This window comes from Aegilops tauschii, chromosome 1, assembly GCF_002575655.3.
Source record: "Aegilops tauschii subsp. strangulata cultivar AL8/78 chromosome 1, Aet v6.0, whole genome shotgun sequence".
Classification (NCBI taxonomy): domain Eukaryota; kingdom Viridiplantae; phylum Streptophyta; class Magnoliopsida; order Poales; family Poaceae; genus Aegilops; species Aegilops tauschii.
The window spans coordinates 101008531-101028897 of NC_053035.3; the positions used below are offsets into that span (position 1 = coordinate 101008531).

At 44.8% G+C, this 20367-nt stretch overlaps 1 protein-coding gene and 1 long non-coding RNA gene across 6 annotated transcripts; one reads left to right on the forward strand and one right to left on the reverse strand.

The window, feature by feature from the left end:
- Positions 1-545: 545 nt before the first annotated feature.
- LOC109760457 (uncharacterized) lies at positions 546-5577 on the forward strand. Its single transcript, XM_020319278.4, has 4 exons — positions 546-783; positions 1096-1589; positions 3526-3761; positions 4803-5577. Exons 1-4 carry the CDS (start codon positions 644-646, stop codon positions 5376-5378), a joined length of 1446 nt encoding a protein of 481 aa, XP_020174867.1. The 5' UTR covers positions 546-643; the 3' UTR covers positions 5379-5577.
- A 2074-nt stretch (positions 5578-7651) lies between these two features.
- Positions 7652-19752, reverse strand: LOC109760455 (uncharacterized). Of its 5 annotated transcripts, none has more exons than XR_012203402.1 (6): positions 19096-19752; positions 15541-15888; positions 15131-15431; positions 14976-15044; positions 8783-8944; positions 7652-7919 (listed from the first exon to the last, which is right to left on the reverse strand). It is a non-coding gene; the product is annotated as an uncharacterized lncRNA (long non-coding RNA). The 5 variants fall into 5 exon arrangements; XR_012203395.1 differs by having other exon boundaries at positions 15541-16088; positions 16466-19704; XR_012203409.1 differs by lacking the exon at positions 19096-19752 and adding an exon at positions 14452-14524 and having other exon boundaries at positions 15541-16053.
- Positions 19753-20367: the final 615 nt, after the last annotated feature.

A 20367-nucleotide genomic window follows, 5' to 3' on the forward strand; every position in this document is an offset into this window, starting at 1 on the left:
CTCACCACGACCACCACGAGCTACCCCATCAGTAGATCGAGACCTCTTTTGGCTGCCCTAACTGAGTTGAATCCATTCACGGTGCCAAAATCGCGAAAAACTTGCTCATTTAGGTGTATAAATTGGTGGCATTTTTGTGTAGAGAGAGGAGAAGGTAAGAACAGAAGAAGAACAGAAGAAATGGGAGGAAGGGGAGGATAAGGCCGTAGGGAGCAGCCGGCCAGCCGCGCGCGAGGTGGGGCCGCACCCTGTCGGCCAGCAGCTGGCTGATCGGCCCGCGGTAGGCCGACAGGGGCACGCCAGCGCCGACAGCTCCCTCCCTCCCCCTCGCGACGTGGCCAGCCCAATCCGAGGCCGACGCGTGCCAGGCGGGCCAGCAGTCGGCCAGCAGCAAGCCGATCGGCCTGCTGTGGGCCGATTAGGTCCAGTCGGCCTGCAGCGGGCCGACGGTGTATTATTTGTGAAAAATATTTTTTCGGCGTAATATTTGTGTAATTTAATATAAAAAAATGTATTATTTAAAAAAATTAGCCTTCCTTCACCCCGCCGCCGCCGCTCCCTCATATGCAAATCGAAATCCTCCGCTTGATTGTCGGTTCTTCTTCTCCTCCCACGCCTTGAAGCTGCCTCCTCTTTTACCCTAATGCAGCGCCTCTGCTCTTGTTCGCGACCACTCGTATCCTTCATGGCCTCTGCTCCGCCTCGCTGGTGGCCGCCAGCGCTTGCGCGACAAGTTTTCGCACCCATGGAATCTCCCTATCCACCTGTCCGTCGCGTTCACAGGTGTGTTTTCTTGTTCTGATGTTAAATCTCGCGACTCTAGTTGTTTTCGATGGTTTTGGATCTGGATTGCGGCAAAAAATAGTTTTTTTATTCACCCTAATGTTGATTTTTGAAGGTAAACGGGGGGAAATCCTTTCATAAACCCATATGATTCTCAAAAAGGAGAAAATCGCCGAAAGAAAAATAAGAATCGATTTCAGACTTACTCCTCAGAGTAGAAAATAGTACTACTTTGCTATTTCAATCCTGACTGATGATACCATATTATTTGTGCCGGATGATGAATTGACTTTTTATGCTCTTTGTTGGTAGATCTCCTCATGGATCTCAGAATATGGACGGCAGCAGTGGAGTAAAAAGCGATGAAATCAGTAAACTAGACATGCGACTGCTCATCTCTTCTGCCAACGAGAACCCTACCTTCAGTCAAGGCATGAACAACGTAGAGAGGAGGCCGATAACAAAGGTGTTTAAAGCCCATGGTGAAGATGCGAGGAAAACCAGCATGGATGTTATATATGGTAATGAAAGTGCCTGTAGGACAACCTTGGAGGTTATAGATGTTATAGGTGGCAAACAAGATACATGGGGGAAAGCTGTGGATGATTCTGGTCATGGGGAGGGAATTGTGGCGAGCGATGACGAAGAATACGATAGCTTGTTTGCAAAGATGGTTGAGCAACGTTCTGATGGTGTAGCCCCTTTGTATACACTTCCGAAATCCAAACACCGTGATGGTTCTATATACAAGAGCACTGATCCTAATCCTTGGAGAAAACAATACAATATTGCGGACTGTAAGGAGAGTAAGTGATCAATACCTCCTTTCCTATTTATTTGTACTGCCTCATGTTCCCAAGTAGTACTTACGTTTTGGACAAGGTTGTTGTCAAACCTTTTAAACTTTCAACATGCTAATTTTAGAAATATTTTGATTGCCTGTATGGAAGTCAGGTCGATCGATTTGTCTCTAGAAAATATTTGCGTGATATAAATTTTTTATTACCCAAATGCTGAATCATACAGCATGATTCGCACGTGGTAGGCTCAAGCCAGCCAGCCACCCCCCCCCCCCCCCCCCCCCCCCCACACACACACACACAACCAGCCATGCAGCACACATCCGTGCATCTTGGCACCTGTGACCCATGTCCGGTTGCCCATCCTCTTCTCCCTCCCCTCCAAATTGCCTCTGCCTCCTTCCTATACACATGCACACGCTGCTCCTCCCTGACCGGCCTCCCTCCAAATCGATGAGGACATGGAAGCCGCTGGCGCCCAGTTCCCACAGCCAGTCGTTGAACTCCACTTACCCCAGCTTCATCGCCGCTGCTGTCGTCGCTGAGGAAAACCCGCTAGTTGGTGTGCTTGTGGTGGTGGTGGAGGAAAAATTCAGCGCTGATGCTGCTGCTTCCAATTCTTTGTGGTGGTGATGTGATGGATTGCTGGTGTTGGAGGGGATCAGTGTTATCGTCGTGTGGAGAGGATGGATGGAGGGAGGTGGCCATGGTTGCTCTCACCTCTGGATCTACTGCATCTGTCGTCTTCTCTGAAGACTAGTAATAGTAGGTCTGGTTGTTGGTGCTGTTGAGTGGTTGGTGTAGCATAGGCCACTTGCACGCCTCCTGGTCCAACTGCTTGCTTGCCACACTTGCGGGAGTTGCTCATCCACTGCTGTGTAGTTGCACAATCATGCTTTCGGAGTTGTCTGGCAAGCCGCGCAACGAAGGGGTTGGAGAAAATGGACAGGACAGAATCGAAGTCGTTGCATGGAACATGGAGGGGATGAGGTGCGGGAGAGCGATTCCTTCTTTTTTGCAGAGCTGCTACCCAGACTACCATCTACTGACATAATAGCTAAGCAGGACAGCTCAATGCAAGCTTTTACTGCTGTCTAGGTCCTACTGCTCTCCGTGTACAGCTCAAAGTCAAATCCGACTTTGCTTCTTACTGCTGACAGCCATATCCTGAAGAGTCTGGAACTCTGGATGCATGCCTATACTGCTAGCTGCTGCTTCTTGCTGACATGCACGCCTTATGCATAGCTAGCTAATTTTTCATGACATCACACAACATCCACATGACCGATCATGACAAGATCAATACTAACAGCACCCTTAGATTTAACTCACACCTCCGCGTCGCTACCATCATGGTAGCCAGCAGAGGAAAGTAGCAAGAAACAGGAGAGAAAAAGATTGAGAGCTGAAGGCAAGCAAGCAGCACCTAGAGCACCAAATCTGCCAATGTGGGGACATACGGATCTGGAAGAACTCCAGCCAGATTCCCCTTAGGCACCTCCGACTTGTCACCATGGATTCGACGAGATCTGGGATGAACTTGAGGGGTTCCAGATCTTGGCATTGCTTTATTCGTCCCTTGCAATGCCACCTCCGGGAGCCTAAGAGTAATATACAAAGCCTCCCTCTCCTTCCTCTCCGGGCACTGGAGCTGCCAGGGAGAGAGAAGAAGGAGGCTGGAGGGGAGAGCGAAGGACATATCTGGAAGAGGAAGTTGAGAGGCTCACACAGGAGCAGACCCACCAGGGAAAGCAAAATGTTGGTTTTTATTTTCTTTTTAAATAATAGATAATGAACATAGATAGTTTGCACTAAGATGAAATAGAAAATATTCAATAGGGCCATGGAATCCTCAAGCAGCATGTTCACTTCTGCTGTGTCAATTCTATGTTTACTGTATTAATTTCCAAGTAGTGTATAACTTTGTACTTTCTTTATGAAGCTTGTTTGGAGGCAATGATGTTAGCAGACCCACCAGGTTGCTTCTACTTAAATGGATTTTGCCTGCGGCATGCACCTAGTCACATGTTCCAAGTTTTCTCATTGAAGTTGGCTGAAATTACTGGTGATGATGGGTTAGTACAGTTGTATGGATACATAGCAGTGCGGGATCATCTGGATCCATTGCGTAATTATGTCGTCAATTTTACCAGAGATGCTCCCATCACTGTGGAGAAGGTGCACACCCATACTTATCTGCAAATATTTCTAGGAATGAGTCTATCTAACTCCCCCAAGTATTGACGTAAGTCTACGACTTAACTCCCTCAAGTATAAAACCAGGTATTTTGGGTCCTTAAAAGTGTTAAATGCTGTCTTCACTCTCTGGTGCGGGTTTGGATGTGGTTTATGCCCACATGCTCCGTTACGTGGATGCTGCCACATGTGCAAAACCACACTAGGAAATTGGTTAGACTTTAGACAGTATGGTATACTTTGCGGGTCAAATGCCCAATGTCATACTTAGGGGGTTAAGCAGACGAATCTTGATACCTAAGGGGGTTACGTAGACTTTTCCGTTATTTCAAATTACTTATTTTTTTTCATAATATATCACGTGCATAGAACTTGTGATTGGACCATACATAATCCTGATAGTGTATAACAATCTCTTTGATGTCATTATTAAAGATGCTTCAGTGATATTAATCTGTCCCAAAGCAGCTTATTAATACTTTGGATTTTATAAACCACTATTATACGAAGTCTCAGATTGTTCTTATATTGCAAAATGACAATGCACTATGAAAACAGTTCTAACTTACATAACTGTGGCTATCATTAATTCCAAACAAAATAAAAAAGATTTAAGTTTTGGACTCTTGGTTGCTACTAGTTACACCACACAATTGATTTTCTTTTGTTTATTGACATGTGAAGATGCATAGCATGAATGATCCCATTACTAAAAAATGCTTTCTTTTCTCTTCTCATTTGAACAGGTTTATGCAACTAAATACTTAGGATTTGATACAAAAACGAATAAATTGAGGGGGCCAATTTTCCATCATTTTTTTTGAAACGACCAATTTTCCATCATTAACACCGTTATGCACTTTGTAACCATTCAGTTCGACAAACGACAAAGATCTGTTCCAGCAATTGCAAAATATCCTTTCAAGTAAATAGTGTTACTAGTGAAAACCATAATGGAAGTATTTAGCTTCAGATTACTCTTACTTTTATATGAAGAGATACTAAATGATATGAATTCTACAGGGTTCTCTCATCCACATGACTGGCCCTAAGCGAGGGATAGATTTTCGTGACGATATTGTAATTGAATATGACATGAGGATCAAGACAGGCGAAGAAGAAACGCATGATCTATCGCTTATAGATGGTGCATCGTTCATAGGGAATGTGGACGTATCGAGCGCACGCGCACGTGCAAAACGTATCCTTGGCAATGGTGGTGCAATTGACATAACAGTATCGCGTATCGAGCACGCCGTTGAGGCGACTGTAGAAGTTCTTATATCAGAAGTGCAGAGGGGTTTCAATTTGTGCCTTGGTTGTTTTACCAGTGATTTGGATGAAGAAATCCAACTCTTTGATGGTGCCATTGGTGAGTCACGATGCTTAAAGAGGTCTGTGGTTGCTGTAGCTATACGTTCTTGGTTGGAGCTGAAGTTCAAGGTTGGCCCGGAGTCATCCAGTTCAGCTGAACATTGTTGTTCCTTCCGGGCGAACAGCCATGGGCTTGGTACTCAGAAGATAAACACTGGTTCTGCGTTGATCTCAGTGAATGTGACTTGGTCGCCATTGCCTTGTGGGGCATCGAAGTTTTTCTAGTTAATCTTTAAACTTTGTCAGCTAAGCATGCCTGTAGCGAGCTTTCAAATAGGCAGTCTAGAGTGGAACACTTATACGTGATAAAGCGCTATATTGGCTGCCTATGTTGAGTGAACATGGATCAAACCAGTGTGATAAACAAGTTTCTGTATTGTACGTGAATATTCTGTGCGTTCTTTTTCTATTTTTTTGTGAAAGATATTCTGTGCAGGGGTTTTGGCGAAAGATATTCTGTGCGAGGGTTCGCCCTGACAGGAGTACATGCCCTGCGGGAGTTTATACATGCCCTTGAGAACCCCAAATACACACGTTGCTGTCTCGATCAGTAATGGCAGTGAACCTGGCGAGCAATCGCGCCGGGAGGGGATCAACTAGTATAGAAAATGAGCCTAGGGTGCAAAAATAGAAAAACAAACCTGAGCCATTAGATGCAGCATCATTGGTACAGATAGAGGTGCACGGTTCTTAATGTACATTTCTAACCCCCCCCCCCCCCCCCCCCCTCATATATCAAGGAGGAGACTAGAATGAGATCGGAGCTTCATATGCGATCTACTCCCTTCGTTTCAAAGTAGATGACCTAATTTTATACTAACTCAAGTATAAAATTAGTACAAAGTTGAGTCATCTATTTTGGAACGGAGGGAGTAGCAATTGGGCCATTAGATGGTTGTCGTATGGTACAGATGGTGAGGTGGGTTTGGATGACAAATTATACATCCAGCCCCCTGAGCTCTCGTAATATTGCCTTTAGTAGCTCTCTCACTTTTATTTTGTAGTAAGTACCTGGTACACACAAAATGGATTGCGTGAAGTACGGTATATGCATGAAACAAATATTTTTGGGAATGTAAAATATATATATAATTAAATGGTATATGCATGAAACAAATATTTTTGGGAATGTAAAAAATATATATAATTAAATGTTAAAACTGCTCTCTAGCTGTAGACATTACTGACATAGGAATATCTCCGGTTGTGCCATATTTTCCAATAATGTACAGAATCCATCATCAAGAACACAAACTTGAAAATGTTTATCACAATTTTTTTCACACGTGCTTGTTTTCAAAAGCTGAAAATTGTACTGAACAACAGCATCATCCAAGTGTTCTTGCCTAAAACAGATCTTTTTTGCCTGAAAGAAAAAACATCACCAATGTGTTTATGTCACAATAATAATATCATTGACAGGTATGGAAGAAGAAATATACCCAAAAAGAAACTTTTGCTAGATAAAATGCACCAGAAAGAAGATTGGCTTACAAACTGATGAGTATTTTTTTTGAAACGGACAAATTGATGAATACACGTACATCCGAAAAGATATGATTGGACGTACAAACAAAGAAGCTTGCTTGCATAAGATTAATGAACAACACAAACATGGGATTGGACGAGAGGAGCATCTGCACTACATATCAAGACATGAATTAACACACAAACCACGCCATCCGCCCAATAAATGAGTCTCGCAAAAGGGGAACAACAGAGTTGCGGCTAGATCCGCACCGAGGGTACCGGGACGCCGTATCCAACGGATGCGTGTGGCAGGAACTCGATGACGTCTTGGAAGAGGGGCGACACTTTCTAGCAGCTGGATCGCATGGCATGGCAGGGTCGGGTCTCGTGATGGCCGGAGATGGAGGCAGTGTGCCTTGGAACCATAAGATCCAGCGACATGGAGGATTGGGACGGGTGGATCTGGGTGGCTGTGAAACTTAGGCATGGTTGATCCAGCGAGGTCAGCGGCGCACGTCGGAGCGGCTCACCGCTCACGACGATGCACTCCGGCTGCTCGTGCCAAGAATGGCTTGATTTTGATGTTGACTGCTGAGTCGTGTGGTGAGAGGAGCTCAGACTGCTATATTTCAGCATGTTGAGGTGTTTCATGCAAAATGTGTAGCACCTCTCCACCTTGCTCGATCTGTACCATAGTATCGCCATTAGATGGCTCAGATGTATTGATCGTACGACCGCATCCCAAGCCCTGATCGTATACAAGTTGCCCCCCATATATCAGTCATACAATTCTTCATTAATAAAACTACTTTTCAGATCTGTACATATGCCCTCTCGTCTTAGATTTATAAAAAATCTGCACATATGTACTGCGTGAAGCTTCTGTGTATCTAATTTCGTCAGTAACTTGTGTTATCACGAATCATGCAAGAAATTCGAACATGTTGGTCACTAAAAAGTATGTGAGCATCATCAGAAATATCTTTCAGTGCATGAGACTTAATTCATCCACTTCAAGCAAACATAGATTTCAAACTGCACAATCACAATCATGAACCAACAGAAGAGACATAAATACATATCAAGTGTTACATTGCATTAGAGGATCATTTGTGGTACATCATGGGCAAGACTGATTATGAACGGCGAAAATAAATCACAGCTCAACAAGCAGTGACATTAGAAACTCCATCAACTTGGCTAGAATGGTGTTACAGAACAGAAAAGCTACAGCCTTTTGCCTCCAGTTCTAGTGCTTCTTGCTCATCAAGCTTCTTGTGCTGGTAGAGATCAAACCTAACAAATACAGTTCAGTTAGCACAGGTCCATGCAAGTGTCATATCTTCACACTTGATGAAGTTTTAACATAGCCTCAAGCAGATTACAAGTTTCAAGGACCACATAAAAGCAGAAATAGCAATGTTAAAAAATGGTAATGAACAAAAAGGCAGATTATTATTTTAATTCAACAGTACTAAACAAAGAATGATGGCACGCATTACATTATGCTTTGTAGTAACTAGATGACCCCGTTGTGCCCATGGCACAAAAAGCGAGAAACGAGCCGGGCATTTAAACCATGCAAATGAGTGATTTAGAACCAAATTAATAGATACTTAGGTACACATATTGTTATATATTCTATTACATGGTAGCATGATAGCTCAAAAGAAAGTTATGAGATCACTTGATGATAGCTTACATTGGCTTTATAAACCAAGTTGTATTAGGAGAGATGCATCATAGATATAGCACTTGTCTCTTAACATTAGGCTGAGTCTTGTATCTACTGCCAGATGAAAAGACCAAGACATGAAGACGGTGGTATTAGGTAGTCATTGCTGAATGTCTCATCTGTACCGTACTTCATTTGATGGCAGTCTATCAACAGAGTTGGTTAATAGAAGCAAGCACCAGGCATAAGAAGCCTCCATAGTAGAACAGCAATATGCAGGGGCGTGTACAAAAGCATCTTAAAGCAGTGGGTGTAAAAATACATTGTGTTCCTACAACATCAGATCTCATACTTGCACATAACAAAAGCAATTCGCAGGGCAGGGCTATAGATGTCGCATTAGTACCATTGTTAGTAAGATCATAAGCTTGCCAAATATATAAGTGGGGCACAACTTATAAGGAAAAGGAAGCTAGCCCATCACCTGAGCGGTAGAGTTCTTCATCCGAGCTATCATAGTTGAAAGCACCCAACTCATCAGCACTGCTGTTCATCATCTGAATAGCAAGGTCCTGACTTTGTTTGCTGCAGCATATCATTTGAGAGACTGAGACCAAGGTTGATTCATCAAGGTGAGTTCAACATACTGCACATGAAGCAAGGCATGATTAAGCCGACACTCTGACATATCTTATACATTGAAGCTCATCCTTGGTGTCATAGCCAGTGTCTAGCGCACCACCCCAACCTTTTGTTAGGCTGTTGATGGCCTTGTCTCTTTTTTTTTTTTGTTCAATCTGACGCCAAAGAGACTGATTTTCGTTTTGAGTGGACTGAATTTCTTTCTTAGCAGACTGTCCTTCTCATAGTTGTAATCCCATGGGATCCTATTGCAAGTTAGCTCCATATATTGCATAGCTTCATTTGGCAGAAATTCTACAGTTGTTTTTAGCCCTTCTATTTGCAATATACTTATATGATGACAGATATATATGAAATAATATGAAATAAAATTGAAATACTACTCAGGTTCGGTATTGTTCTCTTTTGTTTTTTAGTGGGTTTAGGATGGCTAACATATTTAGCTCAGAAACTTCTGTCCAGTGGGTATTCTCCATTTATTTATTACAACCAATTGTCATAGCCTGCTATGGTTGCTTCATGATGCCTTGTCTCCTATTTTGTTTGCTTGTGATGGATTAATCTGTCAGAAAACCGATGTAACATCATGTAACGAAACTATATGAAAAGCATGCCCTATTCTATCAAACTACCAAGACACGACAACAAATAAGTAGAAATCACTGGAGCACCATTGGTGGATCAAAATTTTAAATGGTGAAGCTCTATTTGCTGGTTTAGCATAACCTAATTGTAAATGATAATAACAACCTAAAAGGCTTGAGCACGCCGGACAGACCATGCCTGCTGCCAAATCCTAGTTCTTAATTTAGCATCGGTCAATCCTAGAAGCCAGCCTAACCCAAGAACCCACGCTGAATGCTAGAACATCTCCAACCAGATCAAGCTATTTCCAAGTAAGAAGGGTACATTAGTTCTTAATTTGGTATGTTTTATGTACAGAAATAACATTAAAAGCAGAACATGTTTGTCAATGTATTCCCAGAACAATCCTCCTGGAAGGCTGGAACATAGCAAGCATACAACATACTAATCAAATCCAGCACATATTTGGGACACTCAAGCGACACATTCATAAAAATTTAGCCAAATCTGACCATAAGGATCATTCTATATTACAAATCAGCAATATTAATACTTTGTTCTCCCCTATAACAACTACCTGAAAAGCGAAAAATAAGAACACACTTGGTAATATACATGGTCTAATATTTTTTTGCAAAGATAATTCAGTTAGCTCAGTTTAATTTCATAGTACATGAGTAAATACCACGATGATGCATACATTCTGATGCAGCGGACGCGCCACATCGGAACCCGGGTGTGGTGGAAAATGGGCAAGGGCCGGGCCGTCACCCCCCAAGTGGCGCGCCGTATCTTGATCCGGATACGGTGGCAAGTGAGCGAGGATCGGGTCGTCGCATCCTTAGTGGCACGCTACATCGGCGCCCGGATGTAGTGGAAAATGAGCAAGGGTCTTCGCATTTGACTCGACGAGTGCGAAGGGTAAGGAAGCTAGCCGAGCCTAGGAGGATTCGCTTAGGTAGCTGGAACGTAGGGTCTCTGACAGGGAAGCTTCGGGAGCTAGTTGATGCAGCGGTGAGGAGAGGGGTTGATATCCTTTGCGTCCAAGAAACCAAATGGAGAGGACAGAAGGCGAAGGAGGTGGACGATACCGGCTTCAAGCTGTGGTACACGGGGACGGCTGCAAACAGAAATGGCGTAGGCATCTTGATCAACAAGAGCCTCAAGTATGGAGTGGTAGACGTCAAGAGACATGGGGACCGGATTATCCTGGTCAAGCTGGTAGTTGAGGACTTGGTTCTCAATGTTATCAGCGCGTATGCCCCGCAAGTAGGCCACAATGAGAACACCAAGAGGGAGTTCTGGGAAGGCCTGGAAGACATGGTTAGGAGTGTACCAATTGGTGAGAAGCTCTTCATAGGAGGAGACCTCAATGGCCACGTGGGTACATCTAACACAGGTTTTGAAGGGGCGCATGGGGGCTTTGGCTATGGCATCAGGAATCAAGAAGGAGAAGATGTCTTAAGCTTTGCTCTAGCCTACAACATGATTGTAGCTAACACCCTCTTTAGAAAGAGAGAATCACATCTGGTGACTTTTAGTAGTGGCCAACACTAGCCAGATTGATTTCATCCTCTCGAGAAGAGACTGTAAGGTGATACCTGGAGAGAGTGTTGTACCCCAGCATAAGTTGGTGGTTGCTGACTTCCACTTTCGGATTCGTGTCCAGCGGGATAAGCGTGCCAAAGTTGCTAGAACGAAGTGGTGGAAGCTCAAGGGGGAGGTAGCTCAGGTGTTCAAGGAGAGGGTCATTAAGGAGGGCCCTTGGGAGGAAGGAGGGGATGAGGACAATGTGTGGATGAAGATGGCGACTTGCATTCGTAAGGTGGCCTCGGAGGAGTTTGGAGTGTCCAGGGGAAGGAGAAGCGAAGATAAGGATACCTGGTGGTGGAATGATGATGTCCAGAAGGCGATTAAAGAGAAGAAAGATTGCTTCAGACGCCTATACCTGGATAGGAGTGCAGACAACATAGAGAAGTACAAGATGGCGAAGAAGGCCGCAAAGCGAGCTGTTGGTGAAGCAAGGGGTCGGGCATATGAGGACCTCTACCAACGGTTAGGCACGAAGGAAGGTGAAAGGGACATCGATAAGATGGCCAAGATCCGAGAGAGGAAGACGAGGGATATTGGCCAAGTCAAATGCATCAAGGACGGAGCAGGCCAACTCTTGGTGAAGGACGAGGAGATTAAGCATAGATGGCGGGAGTACTTCGACAAGCTGTTCAATGGGGAGAATGAGAGTTCTACCATTGAACTGGACGACTCCTTTGATGAGACCAGCATGCGTTTTGTGCGGCGAATCCAGGAGTCTGAGGTGAAGGAGGCTTTAAAAAGGATGAAAGGAGGCAAGGCGATGGGCCCTGATTGTATCCCCATTGAGGTGTGGAAAGGTCTCGGGGACATAGCGATAGTATGGCTAACCAAGCTTTTCAACCTCATTTTTCGGGCAAACAAGATGCCAGAAGAATGGAGACGGAGTATATTAGTACCAATCTTCAAGAACAAGGGGGATGTTCAGAGTTGTACTAATTACCGTGGAATTAAGCTGATGAGCCATACAATGAAGCTATGGGAGAGAGTCATTGAGCACCGCTTAAGAAGAATGACAAGTGTGACCAAAAATCAGTTTGGTTTCATGCCTGGGAGGTCGACCATGGAAGCCATTTTCTTGGTACGACAACTTATGGAGAGATATAGGGAGCAAAAGAAGGACTTGCATATGGTGTTCATTGACTTGGAGAAGGCCTATGATAAGATACCGCGGAATGTCATGTGGTGGGCCTTGGAGAAACACAAAGTCCCAGCAAAGTACATTACCCTCATCAAGGACATGTACGATAATGTTGTGACAAGTGTTCGAACAAGTGATGTCGAGACCGATGACTTCCCGATTAAGATAGGACTACATCAGGGGTCAGCTTTGAGCCCTTATCTTTTTGCATTGGTGATGGATGAGGTCACAAGGGATATACAAGGAGATATCCCATGGTGTATGCTCTTTGCAGATGATGTGGTGCTAGTTGACGATAGTCGGACGGGGGTAAATAGGAAGTTAGAGTTATGGAGACAAACCTTGGAATCGAAAGGGTTTAGGCTTAGTAGAACTAAAACCGAGTACATGATGTGCGGTTTCAGTACTACTAGGTGTGAGGAGGAGGTTAGCCTTGATGGCCGGGTGGTACCTCGGAAGGACACCTTTCGGTATTTGGGGTCAATGTTGCAGGAGGATGGGGGTATTGATGAAGATGTGAACCATCGAATCAAAGCCGGATGGATGAAGTGGCGCCAAGCTTCTGGCATTCTCTGTGACAAGGGAGTGCCAAAAAAGCTAAAAGGCAAGTTCTACAGGACGGCGGTTCGACCCGCAATGTTGTATGGCGCGGAGTGTTGGCCGACTAAAAGGCGACATGTTCAACAATTAGGTGTGGCGGAGATGCGTATGTTGAGATGGATGTGTGGCCACACGAGGAAGGATCGAGTCCGGAATGATGATATACGAGATAGAGTTGGGGTAGCACCAATTGAGGAGAAGCTTGTCCAACATCGTCTGAGATGGTTTGGGCATATTCAGCGCAGGCCTCCAGAAGCTCCAGTGCATAGCGGACGGCTAAAGCGTGCGGAGAATGTCAAGAGAGGGCGGGGTAGACCGAATTTGACATGGGAGGAGTCCGTTAAGAGAGACCTGAAGGATTGGAGTATCACCAAAGAGCTAGCTATGGACAGGGGTGCGTGGAAGCTTGCTATCCATGTGCCAGAGCCATGAGTTGGTTGCGAGATCTTATGGGTTTCACCTCTAGCCTACCCCAACTTGTTTGGGACTAAAGGCTTTGTTGTTGTTGTTGTTGTTGTATGCATACATTCTGATAATGACTTCCATCAAGTAGAAGGTGATCTGAAATAATTATCTCCAGTGGCACTACCCTTTCCGGTACATCAGTCCAATGGTGCACTTTTTGATTACTGAGACGGGAAGAAGATGCCTTGCAATATCTGCAAGGTACAATGCACAAGTTTCAATATGCGGTACTTTTTACCAAGAGTGCACGGATAGAAAATAAGCTGTTTTTTTAAATCTTTGCATGAAACTCAAGTTTTTTACGTGTAATGTGCATATATGGACCATATCATATATAGGAAGCGTAACACGTGTGCTAACCAACCTTGATATTGCTTGCTTGGGATGCTGGTTGACAGGAAAATTAATTATAGACTGAAAGTTGTGCAGAATCATAAATAGATTGAGAAATTTCAAGATGTGTAAAAACAAGACTTATGACATTCTCAGACAGGTGGTACAAAGTAGAAATATATATTATTGCAAGTTTTAATTCTTCAGGTATGTACGCCGTTATTCTTATTCAGAAAAGCCAATGCTTAAGTACTAATTTGTATACCGAGGATCCACCTGTGTGAGTGTGATACAGGGCAATTTATAAGTCTAGGTTCAGCAAAACGTCAGTATCAGCAAGGCAATACCTGTACCATATGATATGGATACAATCTTAACTAAAACTTGTGTGGACTATACATTTTTTGCTTTGGTTCTCAGGAGGGTAGGCAGTGATTAAGCACAAGATTTAGGCCGTGTTCGGAACTTCCCCGCTCCGTGGAGTTCAGGAGTTGGGTTTTGGCAGCTCCGCCTAATTAAGCTAAAGGATGGTCCGCTCCGGGAGCGGAGTTAACGGAGCCGAGAGAAACCGAACGCAGCCTTAGTTCCTACTCTTTAGAGTTCACATGCTATAAACTTGATATCTAGTCGTAACAGAATCAAAGTGAGACCAAATTATAGCCTTTTCTGCTCCAGTGTCTGAACAATTAAGCATAGACATTTTGATACCATTTTCAGGTGGTGGTTAACAGATGGATAAAACTCAAACACAGTATCTAGCAATAGAGTTAAGATAATCCCTCATAACCATGGCGTACATGTGATAAGAAAGCAAGGAATAGTCACCAACGAGCATTATGCACATGCTGATCAGTCCCTGTTGCTGAGTTGCTGAATGCATCAGGTTGAAAGGAAGGAAGACAAACATGAAAAATTCACAATGCTAGTATTAGCCACGAATTCATCTGCAAACTGATATAACATCTAAACTGTAGAAAAGTATATACTGGTTCAGATCGCAAGCAGCAGGGTCTAAAGAGGTACTAATACACAGTATTTTTTAAAGGACAATATATTTTCATGGTGTAATCTGCTAATTCAAGCTAGACAAGTTTTGTGGTTCAGAAAACCAAATCCATTGTTCCGAATTTGCATCGTACACAGAACATACCCAGGCACGGACAATCAACTGAACCGAGCCAACAGATGAAACAAAGACTTGCAAAGCAGGCAAGAAGCAGGACGCGAAGGAACACAAGGGAAAAAAGAACGGAATCCATCAGGGCACAAGCATTTCACCGAACAGTAGGGCAGCAAGAAAAGGTGGGGCTAATTTTCTCACCTCAATGCCGAAGGCAAGATTGACGCAGGGACCTACTCCAGAGCGAGAAACAGGCAAACATCACAAAACCTACGGAGGACAGAAATCTACTGTAAGGAGTAAGACCAAAGAAGAATTTGAGGAGGCAAAGGAAGGAAGAGGATGGAAGAACAAACCTCAGCGACATGAACGGAGCAGAGGAAGCAACCCCATCGCCGTAGACAGAACGAAAGCACCGGCGACTGAGGGGCGAAGAAGTGGCGTGCCTGCCGGCGTCGCAGGTCTGGATGCAGAGACGAAGCTCGTCGCCGTCCGGACGGCCACCCTCGAGGCTGGCCCGAAACGCGCACTCCACGAGCGGGAGGAAAACTGCGTACACACGACAAGTCGTCCTCCTCGCCGCTGAGGGCCCCAACACCGGCCTTTAACTCCACGAGCAGGAGCTGCATCTCGTGCGAGCCGTGGCTGCCCTTGCCCCTGCGCCATCCATCACACCATAAAACGCACCGCACGAATAAAAATCAAATCAGATCAATGCCGATCGAGATGAACCAAACAATCGCACCAGGTAGGCGAGCGGACGGACCTCGTAGCGCCGAGGGGGCCGACATCGACGGGCCCATCGCCGACGCGGACGATGCCAGGACCGTGTTCGGCGGGCCGGAGAGCACCGCGCGACCGCGGGCCGACTGCTCCCCGGCGGCGAGGCTGACGGATGACCCGGTCGTCATCTCGTCCTCGCACTCCACCGTGGGGATGGGAAGGCGGAGCCAGGCGAAGTGAGCAACGAGGAAGGTCGAGAGGCAAGCTGAAGGTGGGGTTGAGGACAAGCGACTGGCGAGATCGGCAAGGAGAGGGGTGCGGGGGGAGAAAACTGCGAGGGCTGCGCACCCACCCACCACGATGGTTCAGCGAATGTGATCATAGTGCATCCCTGACAAACCCAGGCACCGAGGCGCTGTAAGTTTCAAATGAACCGACCCACTTCTACCCTTTGAACTTACAGGCGGGACCAGAACACACAGGCCCAGTCGCAGCGACAAAACAAATAGGACGCCGATATCTCCCGAATGTTCGGTCTGGACCCCTCACGAACGCTTTCGTTCGGCAGGGGCAATTTTTGACAAATTTGACCTATAGACGAAATCAAATCACAGAATGAACTATCCGTGAAACTATTTCACGCGGCTGACCTTTTTGTGTGACGCCCGACACGAAGGCGCCACACTACACTGTGCAACGCCTCACAGATAGGCGCTACACGGCCAGCGTCGCACCCGTGTGATCAGAAAATTACTAAGTCAGTGTGCAGCGCCTGAGAGCTAAGCGCCACACTATACAGTGTAGCGCCCAGCTACCAGGCGTTGCACTAGTGCAGCGCCTAGCTCCCAGGTGTTGCACTAGTGCAGCGCCTGAGAGCTAGGCGCCACGGGTCAGCCGCGTGAAATAGTTTCACGGACAGTTCATTCTGTGATTTGATTTCGTCTCTAGGTCAAATTTGTCAAATTTGCCTTCGGGAGGAGAGAGCATCGAAATCACGAACGCCCTCCCCAGGCCCGGGCCTTTTTCATGTAAAATGAAAAAGAAAAAAAAGCCCAATAGCACAACAAAAGAAGAAGCCCAGATTCTGTTTACTTTTTCTGTGACAAATAAAAAGACTAGTTTTTGCTATACTACAAAAAAAATGTCATCAACTTTAGAAGCAGAAAAATGCCAGGGAGAATTTCAAAAAGTACCATTCGAGTTTGACCAAACTATTTTATGATTTTCCATGATATAATTTTACAAATAGCAAGGTTTACAACATATTTGATTCCTAACAAAAGCATGGGAAAGTTGCCAGGGCAAAAAATTCAAAAATACAATGGCAAAAAATAATTCCCATGACAAAAAAGAAAAGTAAAAATTGCCGTGCCAATAAACTGGAAAATGCCATGCTACAATCTGAATAATGGAAAATGTAGAATGTATTTTTTGGAGTACTAGTCACAAAAAAGCAAGTTTATGGAATTTGTTCATAGCATGGCAAGTTCCATGCCTGGTCACATGGCAAAACTATGAAATTTTCAGACTTGTCACATGGGCAAATTTATGTATTCCAGGACATGGCAAATTTATGCATATTCGGTGCACAAAAAACATGGCAAAATTATGCATTATTTCCACTAACTGAAAATTGCCATGGCAAAAAATGAAGGTATATTTGCCATGGAGAATGAGAAGTAAAAATTGTCGTAAATGATAAGTAAAATTTGCCATGCATGCATAAGTAAAAATGCCATGGCGATAAAGGATAAAAGTTGCCATGCCAAACATAAGAAACAAAACTTGCCATGTCAATAAAATGGTGAATTTGCCATGGGCTTTGAAAGTTAATTGCCCATGGCTATACAAGTTAATTTAAAATTTCCATGGGATTTAAAAGTTAGTTTACCCATGGCTATATAAGTTGTCGTGGGAAAAAACACAACTACAAACAAATAGTGATTTTAGTTGACATGGCAAGTTTGCCATGTTTTTCAGCATATTAGGTTGCCATGATTTCGAACATCTTTAGTTGCCATGGCAAGTTTGCCATGTTTTTGAACATCTTAAGAAGTTTGCCATATTTATGTATGAACTTAATAAAAAAAGTTTGCCATGTTTTTGCACATCTTTAGTTTGCCGTGGCAAGTTTGCAAATGGTTTTGAACATTTTAAAAATGGCATGGCAAGTTTAACATGTTTTTGAACATCTGTAAGTTTGCCATATTTTTGAACATCTTAAGTTGCCCTGGCAAGTTTGCCATGTTTTTCAACATCTATAACGTTGCCATGGCAAGTTGGAATGTTTTTGAAAATCTGAAACATTGCCATGGCAAGTTGGAATGTTTTTGAACATCTAAAACCTTGCCATGTTTTTTAACATCTTAAAATTGCCATGGAAACTTTTCTGATAACTAACTTCGAATTAGTTCTCTCTACAATTTGCCATGGCAACCTTCTGATGTCAACTTAAAAAAATCACTCTACGAAATTTCCATGGCAACTTTCTGATAGAAACTTAGAATTATGTGTCTCTCTATAATTTGCCATGGCAACTTTTCTGATAACAACTTAGAATTATTTTTGTCTCAACAAATTTCCATGGCAAATTTTTGGTAACAACTTAGAATTACTGTCTCTATTTACAATTTTTCGCCATGGCAACTTTCTTGATAACTAACCTAGAATTATTTTCTTTTTATAGTTTGCCATGGCAACTTTATTATAACAATTTAGAATTATTGTCTCTAACTACAATTTGCCATGGTGAATTAGTAAAAATGTCATGATGCATAAACTAAATTTGCCATGGTGAATTAGTAAAATTTGCCATGATCCATGAACTAAATTTGCCATGCTTTAAAAAGAAACTTGCCATGTATGTTAAATAGTTTTCTAATATATTTCCCATTTGACCATAGCTGAATTTGCCATGTGACCATTAATGAATTTGCCAAGTTATGAACAAAAAGACTAGGAAAATGAAAAATGACAGAATATGCCATGTGACAAAAAATAATGGAATTGTTGTGACAGAAATGCCATGTTACGAAAGTCACCGAATTTCATAGGACATAACATTACTCAGCTAGCTACATGAAAATTCAAAAATAAAATGCATCAGCTTGAAGAAATAATGCGATTGACACATCAAAACTATGACAGAAATGTAAAACTTGATGGCAAAACTACGGCATGGCAAAAAAGAACTCCTATGTAGTGATGGCAGAACGTATGAATTTGGCGCGGCAAAATTTGGTTCTCCCTAAGAAAACAAAATGGAAAAATTGTGGTGGAACGATTCTAAATTTGCCGTTCACTGCATATTGGAAATTGCCCTAGAATATCCCTACCAGTTCTGAACCAGATCGAAAACTACATATCACAAAAATACCATGGTACAGAATGGGGGTGAAAATTGCCATGACATATCTACTAGTGCACTGGGTCATGGCATGTCATCTGTACTAGTTTACTGGGTCATGGGATGCAATTTGGGGTGAGAAAACTAAACACAAAACTCGGATGTGCCTCTACTGGGTCATGGCACATCAATTTGCAGATAATCAAACTAACAAAAATGAAAAAAAAGACGGGGGGTTGAGGATGTTGCCACCTGCAGTGGAAAAAGATCCAAATGCCTTTTGCAGTTTGCCGCCGTGGTGGTCAAGCTCGACCTGCGGCTGCGGCGTCACCTAGCGAACAACGACGAGCATGGATTCCCTGCAGCCTTGCAGCAAAAGATGATGCGGAGGACCGCCACGCCCGTCATCGAGTAGTGCGCCTCCCCAATCTTGCAGCCATAGGGTGCGCTGCCCCCTGGCTGTGGCTGCGGGCCTGCGGCAAGGACGCCCAGCCGCATGGGAGGTGATAGCCGCACCGAGCGATTAGAGCAGCCGCAACAGTGGCCATGGACGGCGGCTAGGTGCGCGCAGACGGAGGCGGCCTCGACGGCGGCGCGGGCAAGCAGGCGGCGCTCGCTCTCCGCCCACGTCGCCTCGTTGAGTCGGTCGGCGCGGACCCGGAGCGCGCCAGCCTCGATGATGGCCGCCAGGTCGAGCAATCAATGTGCGCGCAGACGGAGGTGGCCTCGACGGCCGCCGCGGCCACTCGCCTCGCTTGAGCCGGTCGGCGGGGACCCGGAGTGCGCCGTCCTAGAGCTTCGCGTCGGCGAGCAGCGCGGCGCTCGTCCTCCTCCTCATCTCGAGCCGAGTAAAACGAGTGGTGTGGCTGTGGGCGAAGGTGGGAGTGGATAAGGAGAGAGACGTGCGGTGGGAGGAAGAAACGTTCGGGCTGAGCAAAAGAATCCCCGAACGACTTTGGTTGCTGACCTGTCAAGCTCCAGAGCTTCAAAATTCGTGCACCACGATGGACGGCAACGAGTGCGTTCGGAGTGATTTGCTAAAACCTGGCACGTTCGGGAGTTATTGATTCTGAACAAATAAGGCCGAGTAGAAAGTATGCGTGCACCTTTCACCTGCCATGTTACTCTCTTTTACCCAACGGGCGCAGGCCTCTGCGTCACTTTACCCAACGAGCAGAGATGGCGAATGCAACCGCTCACGCGCACAAGACGCTGCAACGCGGGCCTAAATGCAAGCCGGGACCACCATAAAAGGCAGGGACGAGTAAAGCAGCGGGATTCCAATTCTCAGCCAATCAACGCGCATTCAGCGGGCAACGCGGGAGCCAATCGACGTGCATGCAGCGGGCAACGCTGGCGAGCACAACCCTTTCACCCGCAAGACACTGCAACGTGGGACAAAACACAAATCGGGACCACCATCAAAGAAGAGTAACAAGCGGGTGAGTAAATCAACGGTATTTCACCCCATCCCGCAAAACGAGCTAATGCAATCCCTCCGCTGAGTCAATCCATGCGCATGAC

Excerpts from the sequence above, each read along its gene's own strand:
- LOC109760457 (XM_020319278.4), top strand. The coding sequence starts at position 644 with ATGCAGCGCCTCTGCTCTTGTTCGCGACCACTCGTATCCTTCATGGCC. Across the intron at positions 784-1,095 it reads CCTGTCCGTCGCGTTCACAG|ATCTCCTCATGGATCTCAGA; the intron begins GTGTGTTTTCTT and ends CTTTGTTGGTAG. Across the intron at positions 1,590-3,525 it reads TATTGCGGACTGTAAGGAGA|CTTGTTTGGAGGCAATGATG; the intron begins GTAAGTGATCAA and ends TTCTTTATGAAG.